The 21,377-nt window shown below is 39.0% G+C and overlaps 1 protein-coding gene and 1 long non-coding RNA gene across 2 annotated transcripts; one reads left to right on the forward strand and one right to left on the reverse strand.

Moving 5' to 3' along the window:
* The first annotated feature begins 7 nt into the window (after window positions 1-7).
* Window positions 8-21,146, forward strand: st3gal2 (ST3 beta-galactoside alpha-2,3-sialyltransferase 2). Its single transcript, XM_017305376.2, has 7 exons — window positions 8-608; window positions 8,410-8,469; window positions 8,628-8,761; window positions 13,940-14,119; window positions 14,329-14,374; window positions 15,775-15,894; window positions 15,972-21,146. The coding sequence occupies exons 1-7, from the start codon at window positions 213-215 to the stop codon at window positions 16,143-16,145; spliced, it is 1,110 nt and encodes a 369-aa protein (XP_017160865.2). The 5' UTR covers window positions 8-212; the 3' UTR covers window positions 16,146-21,146.
* On the reverse strand, window positions 6,185-18,623 carry LOC145552034 (uncharacterized). The gene is made up of 2 exons (XR_014087973.1): window positions 18,498-18,623; window positions 6,185-8,783 (listed from the first exon to the last, which is right to left on the reverse strand). It is a non-coding gene; the product is annotated as an uncharacterized LOC145552034 (long non-coding RNA).
* Window positions 21,147-21,377: the final 231 nt, after the last annotated feature.

Genomic DNA, 21,377 nt, shown 5'->3' on the forward strand with positions numbered 1-21,377 from the left:
AATAATTTGGAGTGCGGCAGGAGGAGGGGCTTGCCAAAGAACCACAGCTGGTTGTCGGAGGGGTTACAGTGGCAGGCCCAGGGGTGGGGGCATGGCCGTGGGGGGGCCGCATCCCGTCCTCCACGCTTCACCGTGACAGAGGCTTCGGCTGGGGGTCATGGAGCTGGGGCTCTCCCCGGGGGGCCCCCAGACTCTCAGAGCTCCGCCCCTGGATGAGCGGAGGGGCGGCGGCAGCGGCCGGCGGCGGTGGAGACAAACCAGGCAAAGTGAGATGCTCCCGCAGACTGTGGCTCCTCCTGGGGTCGCTGGCGCTCGTCTTCCTCACCTCGCTGTTCCTGTCCGTGTCGCTGCGCGGCGGCGTCAGCTTCGGCTACCTGGAGCCGCCCGGCTGGGAGGAGTCCAGGCGGGTGAAGCTGGTGCCCAGCTACGTGGGCGCGCACCGGCTGTCGCCCCCCGAAACGCCCCAGCAGAAAACATGTGCCTGCAACAGCTGCGTCGGAGACCCCGGAGTCTCGGACTGGTTTGACGAGAACTACGACCCGGACATCTCTCCGGTCTGGACCAGGGACAACATCCAGCTGCCGCCGGACGTCTACTACTGGTGGGTGGTAAGTAACAGCGTTTATTACTCCATTTAAAACTTAAATCTGAGGACTTACACTGCAAAAACACAACATCTTACCAAGTATCTTTGGTCCAATTTCACTGGCAGATTTTTTCACTTATAATGCATTTTTCCCATGTTGTAAATTAAATAATCTGCCAGTGGAACAAGAACGTTTTCATCAGAATTAAAGAATTATTGACTTTAAACAACTGACGATATCTGAAAAGTTAGTTTGGTCTTATTTCAAGTAGACTAAGATATTCCCTTATCAAAAATACTTGGTAAAAGTGTGTGTGTTTGAAAATTCATCAAAGTTTAGCTTTTTTTAAAAAAACAAGTCCAGAAAAAAAAAACAACCTCAAAATATCACCAAGTATTTTTGTTCTGGTTTCTAGTGTAAATATCCTGGTGCAACGATGAGATAAAACTAGAATAACTTACAAGTAACTTTTCAGCAATAAATAAGAGCTTGTTTTATGTCAATACTTATTAAAAAGTACTAGTTGCACTGGCAGATTTTTTTTTCTTTTAACATTGAAAAACATTTTGTTATAAAATAAATAATCTGCCAGTCGATCTCAGATTTTACAGGGTGTATTAATTCAGCTGATGTAAAGGAGAATCTGCTAATTGATGCAATAACCAGAGACTCAGAAAACGCTGAGTCACCGTTTCAGTCGGTGGTTTGCTTATATCTGGAGGTCAGGGAGAGACGGGAGCTCTGGGTGTCTGCTGGGAAGTACGGCTGAGTGATGGAGCTGCAAACTGGGCTGAGGATTTTACTCAGTTATAGAAACAATGTTTTGTGAATTTTGTAATCGCTGTTCAGCGTACGCCTCCAAAAACCACAAAACACTTTTCCAAACAAAGAAATATGGAGATTTCATCTCTGTTAGGAATGCTGAGCAGAATGAAAAGCATTTCTGGGTTTGGAACGGCTTTGGTTTAGTTTAAAACTATAACAGAGACGTTGTTACAGTGTTTTCTTTGAGTCTGATAGGTTTATTAATATGGGTTTACATTTGTAAAGTTACAAAATAAAAAATTAACAACAATAATTTGAGTTATTTAGCTTGTAATAGGAGAAAAAATGGGGTTAATTAATGTTATTCATTAATTTATAAATGTTAGAATTCCAAATTTAATATTTAGTTATCAAGCTAAATATTTAGCAACATAAGTCTGAGCTAAATATTTAGTTAGCAAGCAAAGATGTTTAGTTATCAAGCTAAATATTTATCTTTGACCTAAATATTTGTTAGTTGGACAAAAGTTTTAGTTAGCAAACTAAATATTCAACTTCAATTAAATAATTAGCTTTGCATCAAAATATTTAGTTATCAAGTTAAATATTTAGCTAACAAACGTATTATATTTAGTTAGCAAACTAAATATTTGACTTTGACTAAATATTTAGCTACCAATGTTAATATTTACTTACCAAGCTAACAAAATACTTTGCAAGCTGAATATTTACTTGGAGCTAAATATTTAGTTCAGAAACTAAATATTTAGCTAGCAGGTAATCAATCAATCAATCAATCAAATTTTATTTGTATGGCACATTTCAGCAGCAAGGCATTTCAAAGTGCTTTACATAATTAAAATAAAAACACAGTCATGTAACATTGAATAAGCATAAAAAAAACATTTAGTTAGCAAGGTAAATATTTAGGTTTGAGCTAAACATTTAGTCTGAAAAACTAAATATTTAGCTCCAAATAAACAATTTTTATCAAGTGAAGTGTTTAGTTTATAAAGTAAATATTTACTTGAAGCTGAGTATTTAATTAATTTGGAGCTAAATGTTTGGTTTGTAAAGTCAATATTTAGTTTGCAAATGAAATATTTAATGTGATATTGTGACTTTTATAAATGAATAAAGAAAATGAACAAAAATCTGATTTTGAAAAACGAACCTCCATTGTTTAATTTTATGACAGACTAAATAACTCAGATTATTGCTGTTGATTTTTGTTTACAAATGGAACATACATGGATTAACACGGAGATGTCCAAGCTGTGGCTCAGGGGCCAGTTTTGACTCTCTGGATGATTTGGTTTGGCCGCTCCGTCCTCAAGAAGGTAGAGAATTTGAGATTTTTACAAATAAAATGTTCTTAAAACAAGACAAAATATTGTTTATAATTAACAATGGTTTTTTTTTGATGAAGACAATAAACCCCCAACGATTTGACAACGATTTGACTACTTTGCTTTATTAAAATGTCGTCTATTTAGTTTATTATTGAAGAAATGACAACAATAAATGTGCTATGAAATTTAAAAAAAACAGCTTTAATTAAAACAAAATTGGCCCCTAATGCCATAAAGTTTGCATGAACATCTCAGATGAGCCATTTTTGTTTCTGTACAAGCAGATAAAAAACAAACATCTCACATTAAAAACAGCTGATAAAAAAATCAAATGTTAAAATGGGAACTAAACGCCAGAGTGAAGGATGTGATTTGAGTTAAAGTGCATTAACTCTGTCCACCATCCAGCACAGACACTGCAGGCGCAGGAAGTGGCATGCCTGAGTCTGTCTAAAGATAACAAAATCTTCTTAGCAGCTCCTCTAAAGCTCAGCGATTAACAGCTTTCACTTTGTTTGTTTGTTTGCCACCGGCTGAGCACCGCACATAATCCCACATAAAACTATTACAGACTAAACATGCAGCATAGAACATGGAAAACCTCTGCAATGCAGCGAGGTGGACTCTGAACTCTGAACTCTGAAGAACAGCTTTCAGATTCTTCATGTGGAGCTCAGCAGATCAAGTCTCGGCTTTTCCTCCGTCCCCGACACGCTCTCACCCTCTGCCGCGGTTTTTAATGCAACATAAACATCCTTACACACTGAACAGACAAATTACTGACTTTTAAAAGTCACACTGTGTGGCTCAGACTGTGGGAGGGAGTCGGAGAGACCCGACGTTTGCACCGGGAAAACGTGCAAACGGCAGGCAGAAAGTTCTCAGGCGGCTCAAACCGGACTTCCTTCCTGCAGGATCAATCAGAAATCAATAACATTTTATCTGATTGTTTATGTTTTTACATTAGGGGTTTACTTACTTTTTACAGATGCATTTAAAAAATGCATATAAGTCTAACTAGATTATAAAGTGTTTATTTTGAAACAGAAAGTCCAGGAAAACAAACAATACATGGATTAAGGAAATTACATCAAAATACAACAAAGCCAAACTTATCAATAAATACTTTTTTATGTTGTTTTTGTTGTGTGTTAATTTCATTTTTGTTGCTGTTATTAATTCTCTGGCTGTTTATTTTGTAGATCAAACTAAACAAACATCTTTTGGTTAGTCTGTCATGTTTGTCCTATATACACTAACAGGTGAATAAATAAAATATTTAGTTTGCTAGCTAAATATTTTGTCCCACTAACAAATACTTGGGTAAAATATTTTGACCTAATTATTTGACCTACATAACAATAATATATTGCTGTTTATTTAGCAAAAGAAAGAAAAAAACTTATTCTGAGTAAAAAAGAAAAAAACTTTTTCTGAAAAACTTGTTGGGTTGGATATAATGATTTTACTTTTTATTTTAGTAACTGGTACGTTTACTGTTAACTCAAAGAAAGAAAAAAAGTTCATATGCATTTAGAAACAGCAACACTAATGTTTTAACTCAGGATGAGTTCAGACATCAGTATTTGGTGGAAAAACCAGGAGGTTTTCAGGGAGGTTCAGTGCAGCGGCTCTTCATTTTTCCCAAAGCTGTAGAACTCAGAAACCTTGTGGTGAGAATTTACTTCTTGACTCTAGAACAGGGGTGTCAAACTCCAGTCCTCGAGGGCCGTTGTCCTGCAACTTTTAGAAGTGCCTCTGCTTCACCACACCTGAATAGAATAATTAGGTCATTAGCAAGGCTCTGGAGAACTGAGGAGGTAATTAAGCCATTTGATTCAGGTGTTTTGTACCTGTGGCACATCTAAAAACTGCAGGACAGCGGCCCTTCAGGACTGGAGTTTGACACCCCTGCTCTAGAACCAGCTGCTGCAGCATAAATACCGTCTCTGACACCTTAAAGCTCCTCTGAGCGCCTCATGTTGGCGTGTTTGGCCGGTGGCAGCGCGGCCATGAGGGATGAAACTTCACCAGGACTCCAGCTTAAAGGGACAGTACATCATAATCACCTGCTCATCTTCACTCGCTGCCGAGCCAAGCAGCCGTCCGACGAGGACGACATGCTCCATTTGTGATGCTGCCAGTGGATGGAGGGAGAGAAAAGCAACACGGAGGAACGATGGGAACAGACAGGAAGCACATCCCAACCGTTTATGGAGGACCAAACATGGCATAGTTACAAATAAAAGCTGAATTTTTCCCCCTTTCCCTTATACATGCATGTCAAGAAATGTATATATTTTATTTTGCATTTTCCTTATACATGCATTGTTCTTTTAAACAAGCATCTTTAAGGAAAACGCAAAAGAAAATATGTAAATTTCTTGGCAAAATTGCATTAATAAGGAAAAGGGAAAACAAGGAAAAGGAAAAACAAAGTACATACATTTCTTGTTGAAAACAAATGAGTAAGAAAAAGGAAAATATATTTTTTTCTCTTTTGTTTGTAATTATGTCAGGTTTGGTCCTCCATAACCATTTAGCAAGCTAAAAAAAAAAACGTTAGCATGTATAGATGAGAGGAAAAGCTGTAACAAAAACCATGTTTGAATTTTTACATTGTAAAAACAAAATCTAATTATTTGTATCTAGTTTCTAGTGCAAATATCTTATAAACAATACTAACTTAAAATAAACTTAAAATATTAACCTAAAATAAGCTTCCATACCTTCATGAAAAGTTACTGAACTTTTCATGAAGGTATGGAAGCTTATTTTAGATTAATGCTGGTGAAAAATTACTCGTTCCACTGGCAGATTATTTCACTCATAACTTGGGAAAAATGTCCTGTTATAATGAAATAATCTGCCAGTGGAACGAGTAACTTTTCATCAGTATTAAGGAATTATTGACTTAACTCATATATGCAGCTAAAAAGTCATTTCTGAGTTAATTTTGTTTTATTTCAGGTATACTAAGATACTGGAAGTAGAAACTAAAATTACTTAATAAGATTTTGTTTTTGCAGGTGCAGAGCAGTTTTCCAAGCCCCACTGTTCAAACTTATATCCAATTATTTGCTTTTATCTCTATTTGTAACCTGCTGTAAAATTATCCACTTGTACTTCAGCTTTTTGGGTGAGGATTTATGGGCCTTTTCTGTTCAACAGTGACCCGACCCACCGCGGATCGCCACCGCTTCGATCAATAAATCCATTTTGACTTAACTGGAGTTAATGGATGGCTGGGAGGGAGAACTGGTTAGAGACCTAAAATGAAGAATTAACTGGCTGCTCGGCGCTTCTGCTGCAGCCTGACAGAAAGCAGAGGAGGAGGACAAACGTTTGAAGATTTAAACGCCTCCCAGTTACAGCTGCATTACGTGATGCCTATAAAAATATATGATTTTTACATGTTTGTTGAAACTGACACCATGTCGTGACCAGAGGAGGGAAGAGGACTCAAAACATGTACCCAAGTAAGAGTAGCAATACTTCAGCATGTTTTTATTCAAGCAAAAGTAAAACGTAGCCGTCCAAGAAATTACTGAAGAGTAAAGGAGTATTTGGTAAAAAGTACTGAGTAACTGATCAAATTATCAATCATTTAATATTTTAAAATTACATCATGAGAACCAAAATATAAAGTTATGTAGAATTTTTGGTATTTTAAGGACAAAAATGACAATAATTCATACAAAAAAATAACAAAATCAGGCAAAAGAACATTTTTCAAAATCAGTTTTTCCTCAATAAAAAATCTTATTAAACTTTAACAAAACCTGCAGGTGTTTGTCTGTGTCTGGTGAAATTTGGTTAAAACATGTTTATTTTTCATTTAGTGGGTAGAAAATCCAGAAATTATGCTGAGTAAAGAAACTTCTCTGGGAAGTAACTAGTTACATTTACTTGTAACTAGGAATTAGGAGACATCTCCTCCTTTAGCAGAAATGGCTCTGATCAAAAACAACCAATCAGAGCCAAGAGGAGGGCCTTAGCACTGTCAATCATCCTCGTGAATGTGCCTTTCTATGTTTTAATGGTGGTGAAACACAAAAAGCTTTTTCATTTATCCACCATCATCAGTGGCCATGCTTACTACAACAAGCTCTGCTATCAGGAAGAAGCTGTAGAATAGCAGAGGGGTGATTGGCAGCGCTAAGACCCGCCTCCTGGCTCTGATTGGTTGTTTTCAGAGGACCTAATATTTTTTTGTTTGTGTGTTTTACAGCATACTGTCAGGACATAGTGACAGTTTCAAGAAATATGTAAAAGAAAAATATTTATTTTTATAAAAGTTACATACATGCAGCTTTTATTTTTCCCCCTTAAATAAACAAACAATCATCACTCAGCTATCAATCCTAAGGCTGAAATTTTCTCCCTTCATCACTTCAATTTGTCTTCATCCAGGAGTTTATCCAGCAGCCCGAAACAACAACAATCAGCAGGTCTGAATGAGTCAGTTTAACCAAACTGCTCATTACTGTTTGGTTAAATTGACTCATTTATTTCAAAAGTTTTTGCTAAAATGCAGAAACGGTGAAAGAAAACTAAAAATAATAGGCTGCACTGTTGCTTTCCAAAAGTCTGAAACATTTTTCACTGAATCAGGAAGATAAGGAAAACAAAGCAACAGGGAGCAGAATAAAGATTACCAGTCACTGATGAGCTGCATGGCGCGTTTACATCCCAGAGGGACGATGAAGAGCAGGAGGAGGAGGAGGAGGAACAAAGAGGAAGCGAGGGAAATTAAGGAAAAGGAATTAGACCTGAGTGCTGGGAGACCGACGGAGAGGATACAAACCTTAGTGAAAGAGATCTGTGTTGGGAGAATCGAGGCCAATGGTGGGTGCAAAGGAAGTGGTGACAAAAGAGTGTGAAATGAAATGAAGATTTCTGTGTGGGAGAAAAGGAGGCGACCGTCATGGAGACGAGGAGGCGCAAAGAAAGTGCATCCTCTACATCCTGAGGTTCTTAAGGTGCCTCAACAAGATGAGAAAAAATCAGCTCCTCTCCAGGGTTTCATGTAGAACTAACACAAAACACGTCATCTCATTTAATTAATTAAAATACAAACAGTGAGGGAGTGAAAAACTAAGCACACCCCATGATCCAGCAGACTGTCGAACCAATTTTACTGGAATTTATCTTTTCTATATGATGATTTATTAGGACGTTGTAGATGAAACAAAAAAAGAGGACAAAGTTTTCTTGGAAACTTTGAGAATAATCTCTAAAAAAAAAAAAGTTACTTCCTGAGCTTCAAAAGTCGACAACTTGCAAGAAAAAAAGTCAAACATTGAAATAAATCTCAGAAATTTCTTTAAAAAACTTGGACATTTTTGAGTTTCTAAAAGCAGCTGAAAGTAGTTAATGACTTATCACAGCAACAAACTTATTCATGTGTGATTTTAATAAAATATTTAATATTTTCTGGAAACTGGATCAAAATACTTGGCAAGATTTTGTGTTTTTGCAGTGCAGGGACAATTAAATTAAGGATTACGTGAGAAACTTTGCAGAGTTCAGTTTTACAGCCTTGTAAAATGTAGAATTTTCAAAATAAAGCTCACAGATGCCCTTTCATTAAAGAGCCTTGACTTCCATAGAAGTCTAGATTCAGCATTTTTTTAACTAAGCACTTTGTCCCTAATTTAGCTCCGTATATTTACTCTAACCAAAGCCTTTGGATGTTTCTGCAGATGTTGCAGCCGCAGTTTAAACCCCACAACATCCAGCAGGTGCTGCTGAGACTCTTCCAGGTATTTTATCTTTATTTTGTTCCTTAATGTCAGCAATATTAGGAAGCGCCATGACGTGGAGAGGACGTGTTGGAGATTAGGTGTGTGTCCTGCCAGCCTTGTTGCTAACTTCCTGTGAACGTTTTGAGGATGGATGTGATCATGACCGTCTGCCTCAGGTGATTCCCGGGCGGTCGCCGTACGGCTCGTGGGATCCGGGGCGCTGCCTGCGCTGTGCCGTGGTGGGAAACTCCGGAAACCTCCGCGGCGCCGGATACGGGGCGGCCATCGACGGGCACGACTACATCATGAGGTGAGGCGCGTTAGATCAGAAGCTAAAGGAAGGAAAACGGACAGGAGTCATTAATATCCAAAGTGTTTTCAGGGAAATATGTGGTGACTAAGTGGGTGGAGTACCTAAAACTCATACTACAGTGAGAGCAGCACTACTTCAATGTATTTTTTTGTCTCGAGTAAAAGTAAAAATTAGGCACTCAAGAAATGACTTGAGTAAAAGTAAATAGGTATTTGGTAAAAAGACGACTCAAGTACTGAATAACTGATCAAAAACATCAATCATTTAATATTTAAACAGACCAAATTCTAAATTTATGTGGACATTTTGATATTTTAAAGACTAAAATAAAAAATAACATAATTACAAAGTAACAAAATCAGACGAAAGAAAAGTTTTTCCAAATCAATCTCTTTCAATATAAAACGCATAAAACTTTAAAGGGGTAGTATTATGTATTTTCCAGGCACAAAATGCCATTTTATAGAACAATCAAGTAACTACGTTAACTTCAGTTTCTAAAAAAAAAATGCTATATTTGTCTTTGTAATGTAACAGCTTGAAATTGGGTCTCTGTCTCTTTAAAAGTCCTTTCTGAAACTCTGCCTTCAGGTCTGTGTCGGTCTGGTGAATATTTGGTTAAAACATGTTTGTTTTTCATTCAGTGGGTAGGGAATCCTGAAATGTAACTCAAGTAAAAGTAGAGAGTACAGTAAAAATACTCCTTAAAGTAAGTTTTTTTTTCCAAAAAGTTACTTCAGTAAACATAGCTAGACACTACCAGACTGCTGATGTATCTGATGTTCAGTTCAGTCTCACTGTTTGACGCTGCGCTGCTCTCTGATTGGCTGGCAGTGGTCACCTGACCTGCGTGGTTGCCACAAAGAGCGTTATGTCCTGAAAGCATTCATTCAGATGTGCAAACTGAGGCACAGAAGGCTTTCTGTGGCACTGATTGTTCTGGAAAATCAGAGTCTAATTCATGGCGTTTCCTGCTGTTTGAACTAATAACAGGCTAAAAATGCAGGATCAGCCCTTTAAAAGAAAACTTCCATTCCAACAGCTGTAGAAATGGCAGTTTTTAAAGGTGACCTATAATGTTTCCTCTAACAGGAAGGGAATAAAACAAGTTCATTATTATTTATGCACAAAATGATTCTTAGATGATGAGATTTTATTCTGCTTTAGTTCTGTCTACTTTGGGCTCCTTTCTGAATGAGCCGCTTTAGGGCCACTGTCACTTTAAATCCAAATTAGCCTCTGCTGGCCACGCCCCCACATCAACGTTTACATTCAGACATGAAAATGACTGCAAACAGATGCACAATTATTCAATTCTACATCTTTGAAAAACATTAGTAGAGCCTCCTGCACAACCAACAAGAATTCAGTACATGGTTTCTGGATGGTCAGTCAACAAAACTCTTATCTTTTCCAGCAGCCATTATACAACACATACAGCAGTAAAACCAGCTGACCAAACATGCTGGAGCTCCCTTTGGGTTTCTCTGTAATGGCGAAGTGTGATTCAATATTCAGGGGGTTTTTGAAATGTCTCATTTTTCAGACACCAAAAAACATTAAGTTACTGCCAAAAAACATCTGGATGCTTTTTTTTTAGTGCTCGAGTTGTTTTTAGAAGCAGCAGAAAAACATACAAAATGTACATTTTGGATAACAGCTCCCTGTACTGTGTTGGTAAAACATTTGAGGATTAGCTTCCGATAAATACATAGCATTGTGTAGGTTTAACACTTTAGCGTTAGCTTCTACTTGATACCATGTTGGTATGACGTTTTTGCGTTAGCTTCTTCTAAATGTCATGACTGCATAATGCTTCAGCATTAGCTTCAGCTAATCCCATGTTGATTTAACGCTTTAGCATTAGCTTCTGCTGTACACCATGCTGGTATAAATGAGCACCTCTCATCACTTACAGATCGACCTTTGACCCAATGGGGTTATTCCAGCTATTTCCAGCTGTCGTCTTCTTTTATCGTTTCCGCCAGTGGTAACCGTAACAACCGGCTGTTGATCACGTGACTCGTGTGATAAGTGACAGATATTTCTACCAAGAACTCAATGGCTGTTCTTCTATTGGTGCCAGTTGCCAACTGGAGCATCAAACGGTAGGAACGCAAGTCTAAACATGCAAATTAATGTTTGGTTAACCTTCTGAATCTCCTCAAGAAGCTTGTCTCACAGAGAGCGAGGTCAAACACAACGGTTGTTTACATCAGCTGGGTCTGATCTGAAGATGCCATTTTAATTTGGTCCAGGGTTAAATAACAACACAAGCAGCTGGTATTTTGTGTTATTAGGATCAATTACAGCTGGATTCTCTCTGGAGCTGCGTGGGCAGCTTTCATCTCTTCTTTTTGCTGGTTGGGATTTGTTGTTCATTTGTTTTCTGAGCTTCAGCTCGGCCACAGCACTCCACCAACCACACGCCTCAGTTCACTCTCTGCACAATCATCTCTTTTGTTCCTAGTATATCTGCGAGTGCGCTCGGTGCAAGCTTTGTATTCCTAACTTTAGCTCCCCCTGCTCAGACAAAAAATATTCTTCCTGCAGACAGTGACTCACATCCAGGGCTTTGTGAACGCCGTCTCATGTCAGCAGACAGAGCGGAGCGACTCAGGGAGACAGATGTCATGCTGGGGAAGATATTCCTGTTTCTGTGGATCTACTGTTGGAAAACAGTGAGAGCTCTGACAGTAACTCAGTCAGGACTCTACGGAGGAGTTTGGACGTTTCTGTACAGTTTGTGGAATTTAATAAATGTTCACTGTTTCTTTCCTTCCCCTGAGAGTTTCATATTCCTGTTTAGAGATGCTACGTTATTTTTTATAAATGTCTATTTCAGGACGTTTATTGTCATTCCTAAAGAATCACATTTTCAATCTGTTTTAAATTTTAACATAAAGAAATCATAAAACCTTTGCAGAAAAAAAGATGGGCATGTTTCCTTCTGTGGGATGTAGAAATGTATAAAAAATGACAAAACAAAATACATCTAAAAAATTCTGTCATGGGATGTCAGTTCAATAAATAAAAAAAAACTGCTTAGACCAGAATTATTAAAGCATTATCAAATGTATAAATAAAACCCAAATCTGATTTTTTTTTCCACATCAGTCTGACTTTTCAGCCCCAAATATTCAATTTTTTCTCTCTTCTATATATGTGAGACTAAATCGGATATCAGATTGTTTTCAAGGGGTGTGCTGTCAGAATGGTCGAGTCGCATTTTATCCAATGTTTACGTCATCGACGTGAGACATGCGTCATTATTCTGCACCAGAAGGAGCCAGACGCAGTAAATCTGGATGTAAACACACATCACATCATTTTTCGATCAAACGTTTTTGCGGCAGGTAGTTTGTCAGCCATATCGCTCTTTATGCGTCACACGAGTCACGTGATCAACAGCCGGTTGTTACGGTTACCACTGGCGGAAACGATAAAAGAAGACGACAGGAAGTGGTAGGAGGATGAGGATTTGTTTTTGTTCTGAACTCTCGCAGCATCACAGAGTTCAGAACAAGTTGTGTGTAAAATCCCAAACTACAATTTCACCAAATGGCCTTTCGGTCACCGACGTCTCCTCTGATTGGCTGACAGATGATGAGCGCGAGCGCCATGGCTGAATTATGAATATAACTGTAAACTGTTTACATTCGTCGCTGCCTTGATTTTTAGTAACTCGTTACGTGATGAAGCTTATTCAAGTGTGAGTTAAATTTTATTTTTGATTTAATGGAAACACCGCAATTCCGAAATTTAGTTTTTTTAGACATTAGCTGAATACAAACAAAGATTTGCGCACATTTGTAGTAGAAACGCAGCGACTGAAGCATAATGTAATCGGAACTGAGACTAATATTCCCTGTAACCAGTATGAATGTGTGCAGCTGTGAGTGAAAGCCCGCTGATGCCTGCAGGAGCTTTAGTTAATTTTGCACTTCTAGATTTTTAGCTGTGATTACATATTTGCACTGCAGTAAAGCATCTTTTCCTCTATTTTTACACTCTGCATGACAAGCAGTTTTATTGTTTTGTGGTAGCAGGTGCAGAAAGATGTCTTCAATGATAAATACCTTTAAAACGCAGCCAGATGTAGCTGCACACATCAGACAGTTCAGACTTATTGTTGTTTTTCTCAGCAGAATCTTGCAGAACAAATTTAGCTAAGTTTTGCTTACATGCACGTTTCCTCCATAAGCATCCTGTTGAACACTGCAGCATATTTTCACATAGTTTCCTAGTTTTTGTATACTACTTATTTCTTTTTATTATTTTTCATTCTTTGTGTAGGCCTTAATTTACTGCTGAAAATATGCCTCCATAGGAACTCACGAAGAATTTGTTTTTATGCTCTGCTTATCTTGCGTTGGCTTACATGACTGCAAACATGTCAAGTTTTTTTTTTCATTAGAAACTGGTTAAAATAAATGGGACCTAATATGCAAAAATCATGTTTTACTTCAATTTTGGTCTGAATTACTTCTAAAAACAGCCTGAGCTCTTAAAAAACAGACAAAAACAATAAGTTAATGTTTTTTGGTGTCTGAAAAATGAACCGTTTCAAATGTAACGTCAGAACTCAGCAGGTATTGCAGCAACCCAAGCAGAGTTCCGCCGTTGCCTAGCAACCCAAGCAGAGTTCCGCCGTTGCCTAGCAACCCAAGCAGAGTTCTGCCGTTACCTAGCAACCCAAGCAGAGTTCCGCCCTTACCTAGCAACCCAAGCAGAGCTCCAGCACCTTTGGTCAGCTGGTTTTACTGCTGTATGTGCTGCATGGTGACTGCTGGAAAAGACAAGTATTTTGCTGTTGACTTATTGTTCAGAAACTACTTGCTGCATTCTTATTTGTTGTGTAGGAGGCTCCACTTCTGCCTTTCAAAGATGTACTGTTGTATAATTACGCATCTGTTTGCAACCATTTTCACGTGTGATTGTAAAGGCTGAGTTGAGGGGGGCGTGGCCAGCAGCAGCTTATTTGGATTTAAAGTGACAAGAGGCCCTAAAACAGCCAAAGTCTCATTACCTAAGAATGATAAAATGTATTGAACATGTTTTGTGGAAGCCATAGATCCATCCTAACCTGTTCAGGAAGCATCAAACGTCACCTTTAAAGCCAAAGGTGGTTTGAGAAACTCCCCTAATGCTCCTCTTTCCCCGTCTCTCCCCCAGGATAAACCTGGCCCCCACTGTGGGCTACGAGGACGACGCCGGCAGACGCACCACGCACCACTTCATGTACCCGGAAAGCGCCAAAAACCTGGCGGCCAACGTCAGCTTTGTCCTGGTTCCCTTCAAAACCCTGGACCTGGTCTGGATCACCAGCGCTCTGTCCACCGGCCAGATCCGATTGTAAGCATCACAGATGTGCATGAGCCTGGATTAATAAAACAAACAGGAGTGCAGTTCATACGGCCTCCATTAGCCGTCGGGGCGCAGCAAACACAGACACACGTTCTGTTTGCACTGAGAGGCTGCGAAGAGGCTGAGAGATTAGCGATCTGTCAATCATCCAGTAATCAAATCAAGTTTATCTCTCTGTGTGGTTTCTCTCTCTGCAGCACTTACGCTCCAGTGAAGCAGTTCCTCCGTGTGGATAAAGACAAGGTTCGTCTGGCCATTTCGACAAAGTGACCCTGCGCCAGCGATAAACCCCCTTTCCCCATTGTTGACGAGGGATTACAAACCCTGCCTTTGTTGTCACTAATCTCCAGCTCGCGGTTTAATCTGTAAAATAAATAAACAAACTCCGCTTTGCGTGGAGGAGCTGAGGCATCTTCGCCCCGGTCAGACGGGCAGCGTCTTTGAGAGTGACCTAGAAATAAAGAATTTGAGGATTTACTCCTGCACTGTGCAGCTCTGAGCAGAATAAAGCTCTTCTGTTGGGACTCAGCATCACCAGGAGGCAGCAGAATATTTTATAATCACCTTTTATCTATTCCTGCAACCAGCAGTTAAATTAGCAATCAATTGTTTAGAGGATTAATCGATTAATAATCAGATAAAAAAATTTACACATTCTGCAACTTTTTTCATTTATCCACGTAAGCTTATTAGAAATACACAAATATGTAAAGAAATCATTTAATTTCTTTTGTAAATAAGAAAATAAACATTTTATTGCCTAAAATGCAATAATAGAAAATTACTTGGACTTGAGCTAATGTTTGCATTAATATGCATAGAGCCAGGAGGTTTTATTTTTTTACAGGATTCAAACCAGGTGAAACTAAAACTATGCTGCTTTTGGAGTTCTGGGTAGAAAATGTTTCTTTTTCATTATCTTAAATTAAAAATGTCTGTATTTTTGTACAGTTTTTGCTTTATTACTGGTCAGAATATTTGAACAATTGGCCTTTTTTGAGTCTGTGTGCTCCTGTTAACGATTAATCAATTGCTAAATTAGTTGGCAGTTATTTCAATAATCGATTAATCATTATTAATGCAATTAATCGGCCCAACCCTACTTTTATTCCTTTGACTTTTATTCTAATTGTGTCACATTTATCCATTAGCACTTTGTCAAATTTGTTTGTGTTTAGTTAGCTTAGCTTTGTTTAGCCTACTTCAGCTTTAGCGCATTTTAGTCTATTTTATTTTTTTTAAATGGTATTGAAAGTCCAACCTGATTTAATCAGCTCTTTTAATCCCATATGTCTTTTTTTTTTATTGCGTGACGTTTCTGTCAGCCAAACGTTTGAGTTGTTCACAGTTTCATTGTTTCTGACTAGCAGCTAATATCTGAGTTAGCTCGCTAGCTAGCTAGCTTTTTTGTGTTAATCATGGGTGAGTCCAAATGGATCCCCAATCATTCTCTGTATTAGTTATTTTTTCTGTCGTAAATTTGATTCAAAGTGGAATTAAAAGGGTCTTAATTTGACTTGTGGAAACATGCAGATATTGCGGCGGTTTAAGAAATTTTCAAACAATTAAAGTCACAGGAAGCCAAACGGTCAGAAATGAGAACTGGATCAGGATTTTCTAACTGGACTGTTTACATATTTCAGGTTCAGATCTTCAATCCGGCTTTCTTTAAATACATCCATGACCGCTGGACCAAGCATCAAGGCCGATACCCTTCCACTGGCATGCTGGTCCTGTTTTTCGCTCTTCACGTCTGCGACGAGGTCAGCTCTTTTATTTTTTTCCCTCATTCATCCAGGTTGAACATTTTTCCATCCTGATCCTGACGTTGCACTTCCAGGTGAACGTGTTTGGCTTCGGCGCCGACAGCCGAGGAAACTGGCACCACTACTGGGAGCAGAACCGGTACTCCGGAGAGTTCAGGAAGACGGGCGTCCACGATGCGGACTTCGAAGCGCAGATCATCAAGCAGCTGGCCAAGGCTGGAAAAATCACAGTGTTCACTGGGAAATGACCGGAAAAACGGACGCCAGTTTGGATTCAAGTTGGAATAAAAGCAAACTGGAAGAGAGTACGATGATTTTACCGACGGGGTTCGACGAGCAAAACATTTTCCCCTTTGGGAGTCGAGACTCCAATGAGCCTGGAAGGTAAAAAATCTTTCACCTTTACTGAGGAACACAGGAAATCATGGCGGAACAAGCAGGATCAATCAGAAAAAGATTAGTAAGGATTATTAAACCCTGACATGAACGATCTTTCACATCCATTCTGCATCTCGGAGGCCGTCGGGTGACTTTGTTTTCCAGCCGTGTGGGAATATTTTGCTGACAAAGAGCTGTCCTTTAGAATCAAGATCGTGTTTTTGATTTGCCTTAAATTCTCTTTGAGGTGAAACATCCTCGGCGCCACACAGCTGTAAGTTCTTCACAAAGCGGCTGGCGGCTCGGTAAACACCGGCTTTTATCGGATCCGACTCTCCCTCACGAAGCCCCCGCCGGTTCTTCTGTTCACAGAAACACGTTCAGGATTTCAGCCCCTGGAGGCTCCTGGTAGAGGAGGCCATCTTGGCCGCGTTCTGATCCGGTCCATCAGGGTTTCATTTGGAAGATCTTTGCTCAAATGTTGCTTACAGACCAGATTATGACCCTAAATAAACCCGTCGCCTTCACTGAGCACTCGACCCAGTCCCGGCCCGGCCCGGCCCCTTAGGAGGCGGAGCCAGCCAGCGCCTTAGCCTTCACCTCTGATGGCGACGTTTGTTTGACCTGTTAGATTTACGCTCAAACTGGATTTTCTTTCCACTTCTGCTGTGGCCGTTGTGTTTGTTACCCATCATCATGAAGAAAACAACATAATCAGTAGGCTGGCGTTTGAATGTCAGGATCCTGAAAGAGGAATGCGTTTTGAAAGTCCACCATAGACATAAAGTTTTGTTTTTATACAGGTTACTTTAGGTTTTTTAATCAGACAAGTTTCAACTGATATGACTAAAGTAAATACAAGAAGCAGTTTTGAAATAATGTTTTCATTTATTAACGAAAAGATCTCTAAAACTATCTGTTGTAAACTGAACCTGACTGTTTGTGGCAACAGCCAGGGGCGGAGCTACAGGGGGGACTGGGGGTGCGGCTGCCCCCTCAAACCGGGCCGGATGGGGACCCGGGCCGGATGTGGCCCGGGTCTGGAGGTGCCAGAGAGGGAGGAATGGTTTCAAGTCGCTTAAATGTCTGATTATAGATGGAGAAAGTGCGCCCTCGCCTGTTAGAAAGGTGTATTTAATGTTAAAGTCAACAGTTTCAGTTTCGCTCCACCGCTCAACAGCGGCTGATGCACGTAAGGGGCCCGGTGATTCGTTAGGGGCCCGGTAATTGGCCCCGCCCCCCGGCCCGACGCTGACTTGTTCCGCTAGTGGCAACAGCGTCAGGATTTCGCCTTTGCTGCGGAGAAACTTGGCCTTTAAGTTCATTGGAGGGTTTTCAAGTGTTGCTATGGTAATAAAATATGTTTTTTAGTAAATGTGAGATATGCCTTTGTGCTGCGTTTGGTCAGCAGTAGTTTGGGCCTCCAGGTTTCTCACGGATGCCGTTTTTGCCTGGTTTCTCTTTCATTAGCTTCTATTAAATGTATAACTGCGTAAATTTAAATTACATAAATAACTCTGCTTAGTGCAGATTCGCCAATTTTGATAAAAAGTTTTTCAGTTAGGATTAGATGTTTTGTTTGGCTGCATTGAAATTAGTGGAATATCTCAGCACACTTGAAATCAGACAAAACTAACTTATTGGAAACTTTTCAGCAAGTTTGTGTTATGTCAATAATTCCTTCCTATTGATGAAAAAGAATATTTCACTTATGACGTGTGGAAAATGTCTTGTTAAAAGTGAAATAATCTGCCAGTTGAACTCGCACTTTTTCATCAATACTGAAGAATTAAAACAAGCTGTTATATCTTGCTGAAAAGTTTCCAATTAGTTAGTTTTGTCTGATTTCAAGTGTGCTAAGATATTTGCACTTGAAACTAGATCAAAATTACTTGGTAGTGTTTTGTGTTTTTGCAGTGCAGAATGATTCTCCTGATATGTATCAAAGTTGGGCCTGGATAGATGTTTTTTCCTCTTTAATAAATGAAATTGTCATTTGAAAAACTGCATTTTGTATCGACTCACACACAAATTTGTGGGGGGAAAAATAAATCTGTAAAGTTTTAGATAAAGGAAAAGGAACAAGTGCGGCTTTCACTTCTCAAAACATCACATTTCTGTTTGTGTGACTGAGATGAGGGATTAAACTTTGTAATATGTCTTTGCTCGGTGAGCTCACACAGACAAGCGGCCGTGTTGTTGTTGTTGTTGTTGTGTTTTACCGTAACTCAACGTCCTGCTGGTGTTTTTTCCTCCGCACCAGGTTTTCTGAGAGGCTTCATTGCTGAGCTGGACTCGTGTTAACAGCTGAATCTCATCATATTGTTTGTGTTTCCTGCGTCTTGTCACTTGCTTTCGTGCCTTGTTCGGCTGCTGGACGTCTGCCGCCCGCAGCCGCTTCATCAGCGACGCACACCTGCCACCTTTCTGTTGTTGGTCTCGCTCACACACACACGTCTGGCTGAGAGCTGTGCCTTCTGAGCTGAACTGTTACCCGCGAACGCACCACATGACGTCACACTCTGCCTTCTACTCTCTCGCGGTTGCTAATGGAGACGATGTGAACTCGTATAACGGTCCGTACAAAACTCCTGATTCGGTCTTTGATTTTTTTTTTTCCTTCCAGGTTGCTAGACTTTTTTTTTTTAAGTATTAAAATATCCAGGATTTAAAAAAAAAGTCGTCTTATCTTTGAAACATTCAGAAAAAACGTCCAAACTCAAGGGATGAACCAGTGTCGTCATCTGACACAAGTTAGCATAAAAACAGTTTAAAATCGGATCTTTAGGCTCTTTGTTACCAGCAGCATCTTCTGCTAAATCTAAACAAAATCTTCTAATATGGAAACACAAACGAGCTGATTTCCAAAAGCTTTGACCATAGTTAACGCTTTGAAACAGATGAAAGAAGTTTAGCAAAGTCTGAAAAATGAACAGCAGCATTAATTCCAGTGATGCCGCTCTTATTTTACTTGTTTATAAATAAAAGCACAATTATATAGCTTTAGCTTAGGCTAGCTTAGCTCAACCCACCTGTGCCCCATGTCTACATAGCGTAGCATTGGTTAGCTTGTTTTAGCCCAACTAATATTCACTAATAAGAGCTAATTTGAGCTATAGCACTATATTTTGGCTAAATTTAGGTTAGTGTAGCCTTCCTATGCTTTCTTTGCTAGCTTAGCTTGTTTTGCCCAACTATGTTTTATTAGCTAGTTCTTGCTTAGCTTAGCTTAGCTTAGCCTACCCCTTGCCAAGCTGCGCTCACACCAGCAAAGTGCTTAGCCATGGTTTTCTACATTTACCTTAGCTATATCACTGTTATTGAATTATGATTAGCCACGACTGAACTGAAACAGCAAAAAGCAGCTAAAACCTGCAAGACAGAAATTGAAAAACCTTCAAAAAGTCTGGAAAATTATTGCTCAGAACTGATTTCGGAAGAATCAAAGGAAGGAAATCAAGGGTTGAATCAGGATTTTTAAAATGGACTCTAATGTGTTTGTTTTTGACATGAAGTATATTAAGATACTGCAACTGAGATGGTCTGATTTCTATGACGTTGTAAAAATAAGACCATTGTAGATAAAAAACAAAGAGTAAATCGCCACTCCCAAAAATTGGACATTTTTTATAAATCTCAAATGTTATTGCAAAAAACATGGAATTTTGAGCTTTGAAAAGTCAAAACCTAAAATAATTTTTTTTAAACTAAAATTTCTGTTTGAAGTAAAACATTTGCTAGAAAATGAAAAATGTTATTTTAATCTCAAATTTTCTAGAATTCTTTTCAGCTAAAAGTTAAAGATTTTGACATCTGGAAAAATTCTGACATTCAATGTTTAAAAATTTTCAGAATTTCCAAGTTTTTTCTAATAAATTTCTGATTGCAAAATTTTAGCTTTCTCGCAAATTTTAAACTTCTGAAACTAAAATTTCTCTGGTTTTTTTTCCTTCTAGAAAATTCCAGAAATCTCCAAATTTCTGAGTTTTGTCTTGAAATTTCAAAATTTTGGAGTTTACATTTTTTCCTGAAAATTTGACAGTGATAAAATTTGAGTTTTTTATTTTAAAACTTTCAACTGTTGGAGATTAGAAGTTTTGGCTTTTTTTCTAGAGAATTTCTGAGATTGGTGTCAAATTTTCAGTTTTTTTCTTTCAACTCTTTTACTTTTGGAGCTCAGAAATTTAGAATTTTTTTTCTAGAACTTTTCTGAGACCAACCAGAAAATTTGTGAGTTTTACTCCTTTTTCCCATCTTTCCCCAATATGTGTCTGTTCATCAGCAGGGACTTTAGATTAAAATGGAAACATCTGAACTCGGGTGTCGGCTCTCATTCAGCTTCATCATGAAAGTGTTAATTATTCATGACCTCCATGCAGACTTTGAACAACAGAACTCGTTTCTCTGCTAAGGAACCATCTCCAGCTGCAGCCCAGGATGTGGTGATCAGATGGGGGGGAGGAGAGCAGCAGGGGCCCTTCAGTCCAAATCAGGTTCCTCCCTCCCACCGACACAGATCTGATTCTTCCACGCAGACGACCTAAAGTAGGTCTTCCCTCCTGCTGTCGGTGTCGACCCACATTCCTCCCTGCAGAAGATTCTTCTGGCTGCACAGAACCACAGCGGTGACTAAAAGCTGCGCCACTTCCTGCAGTTTGGGCCGAAGTCATTTAAAACTGATTTGTATTTGAAAATCCTCTTTGGCGTCAGTGAAACTTGGTACCGATATGTTCAGGGTTATTTTTACTCCGCTTCGTCTGGCACATTACGTTCCGAAGGGGATGTCACGGATCGCCTCGGAGTCGGAAATTTCCATTTTCCTGACCTGAAAAAAAAAAAAAAAAATCCCACTGAGGTCATTAATATTTATACTAAGACTGGATAAGAGGAGCGGAGTGGAAGAACCTGCTGTCAGAGCAAAGATGAGATTTTAACAGAAAAATTGCCAAAATACCAAACTGACGGTGTATTGGGGCTATTTTAGATTTAAAAAAAATTAAATTTCTGCTAAAATTCAGAAATTTTCAGATTGATCTCAGACATTTCCTAGAAAAAAAGAGAAACAAGGAAATTTTTAGATTGAAAAGTCAAGATTTTTTTTT

This window comes from Poecilia reticulata, chromosome 6 (assembly GCF_904066995.2).
Source record: "Poecilia reticulata chromosome 6, P_reticulata-male-v2, whole genome shotgun sequence".
Lineage (NCBI taxonomy): Eukaryota > Metazoa > Chordata > Actinopteri > Cyprinodontiformes > Poeciliidae > Poecilia > Poecilia reticulata.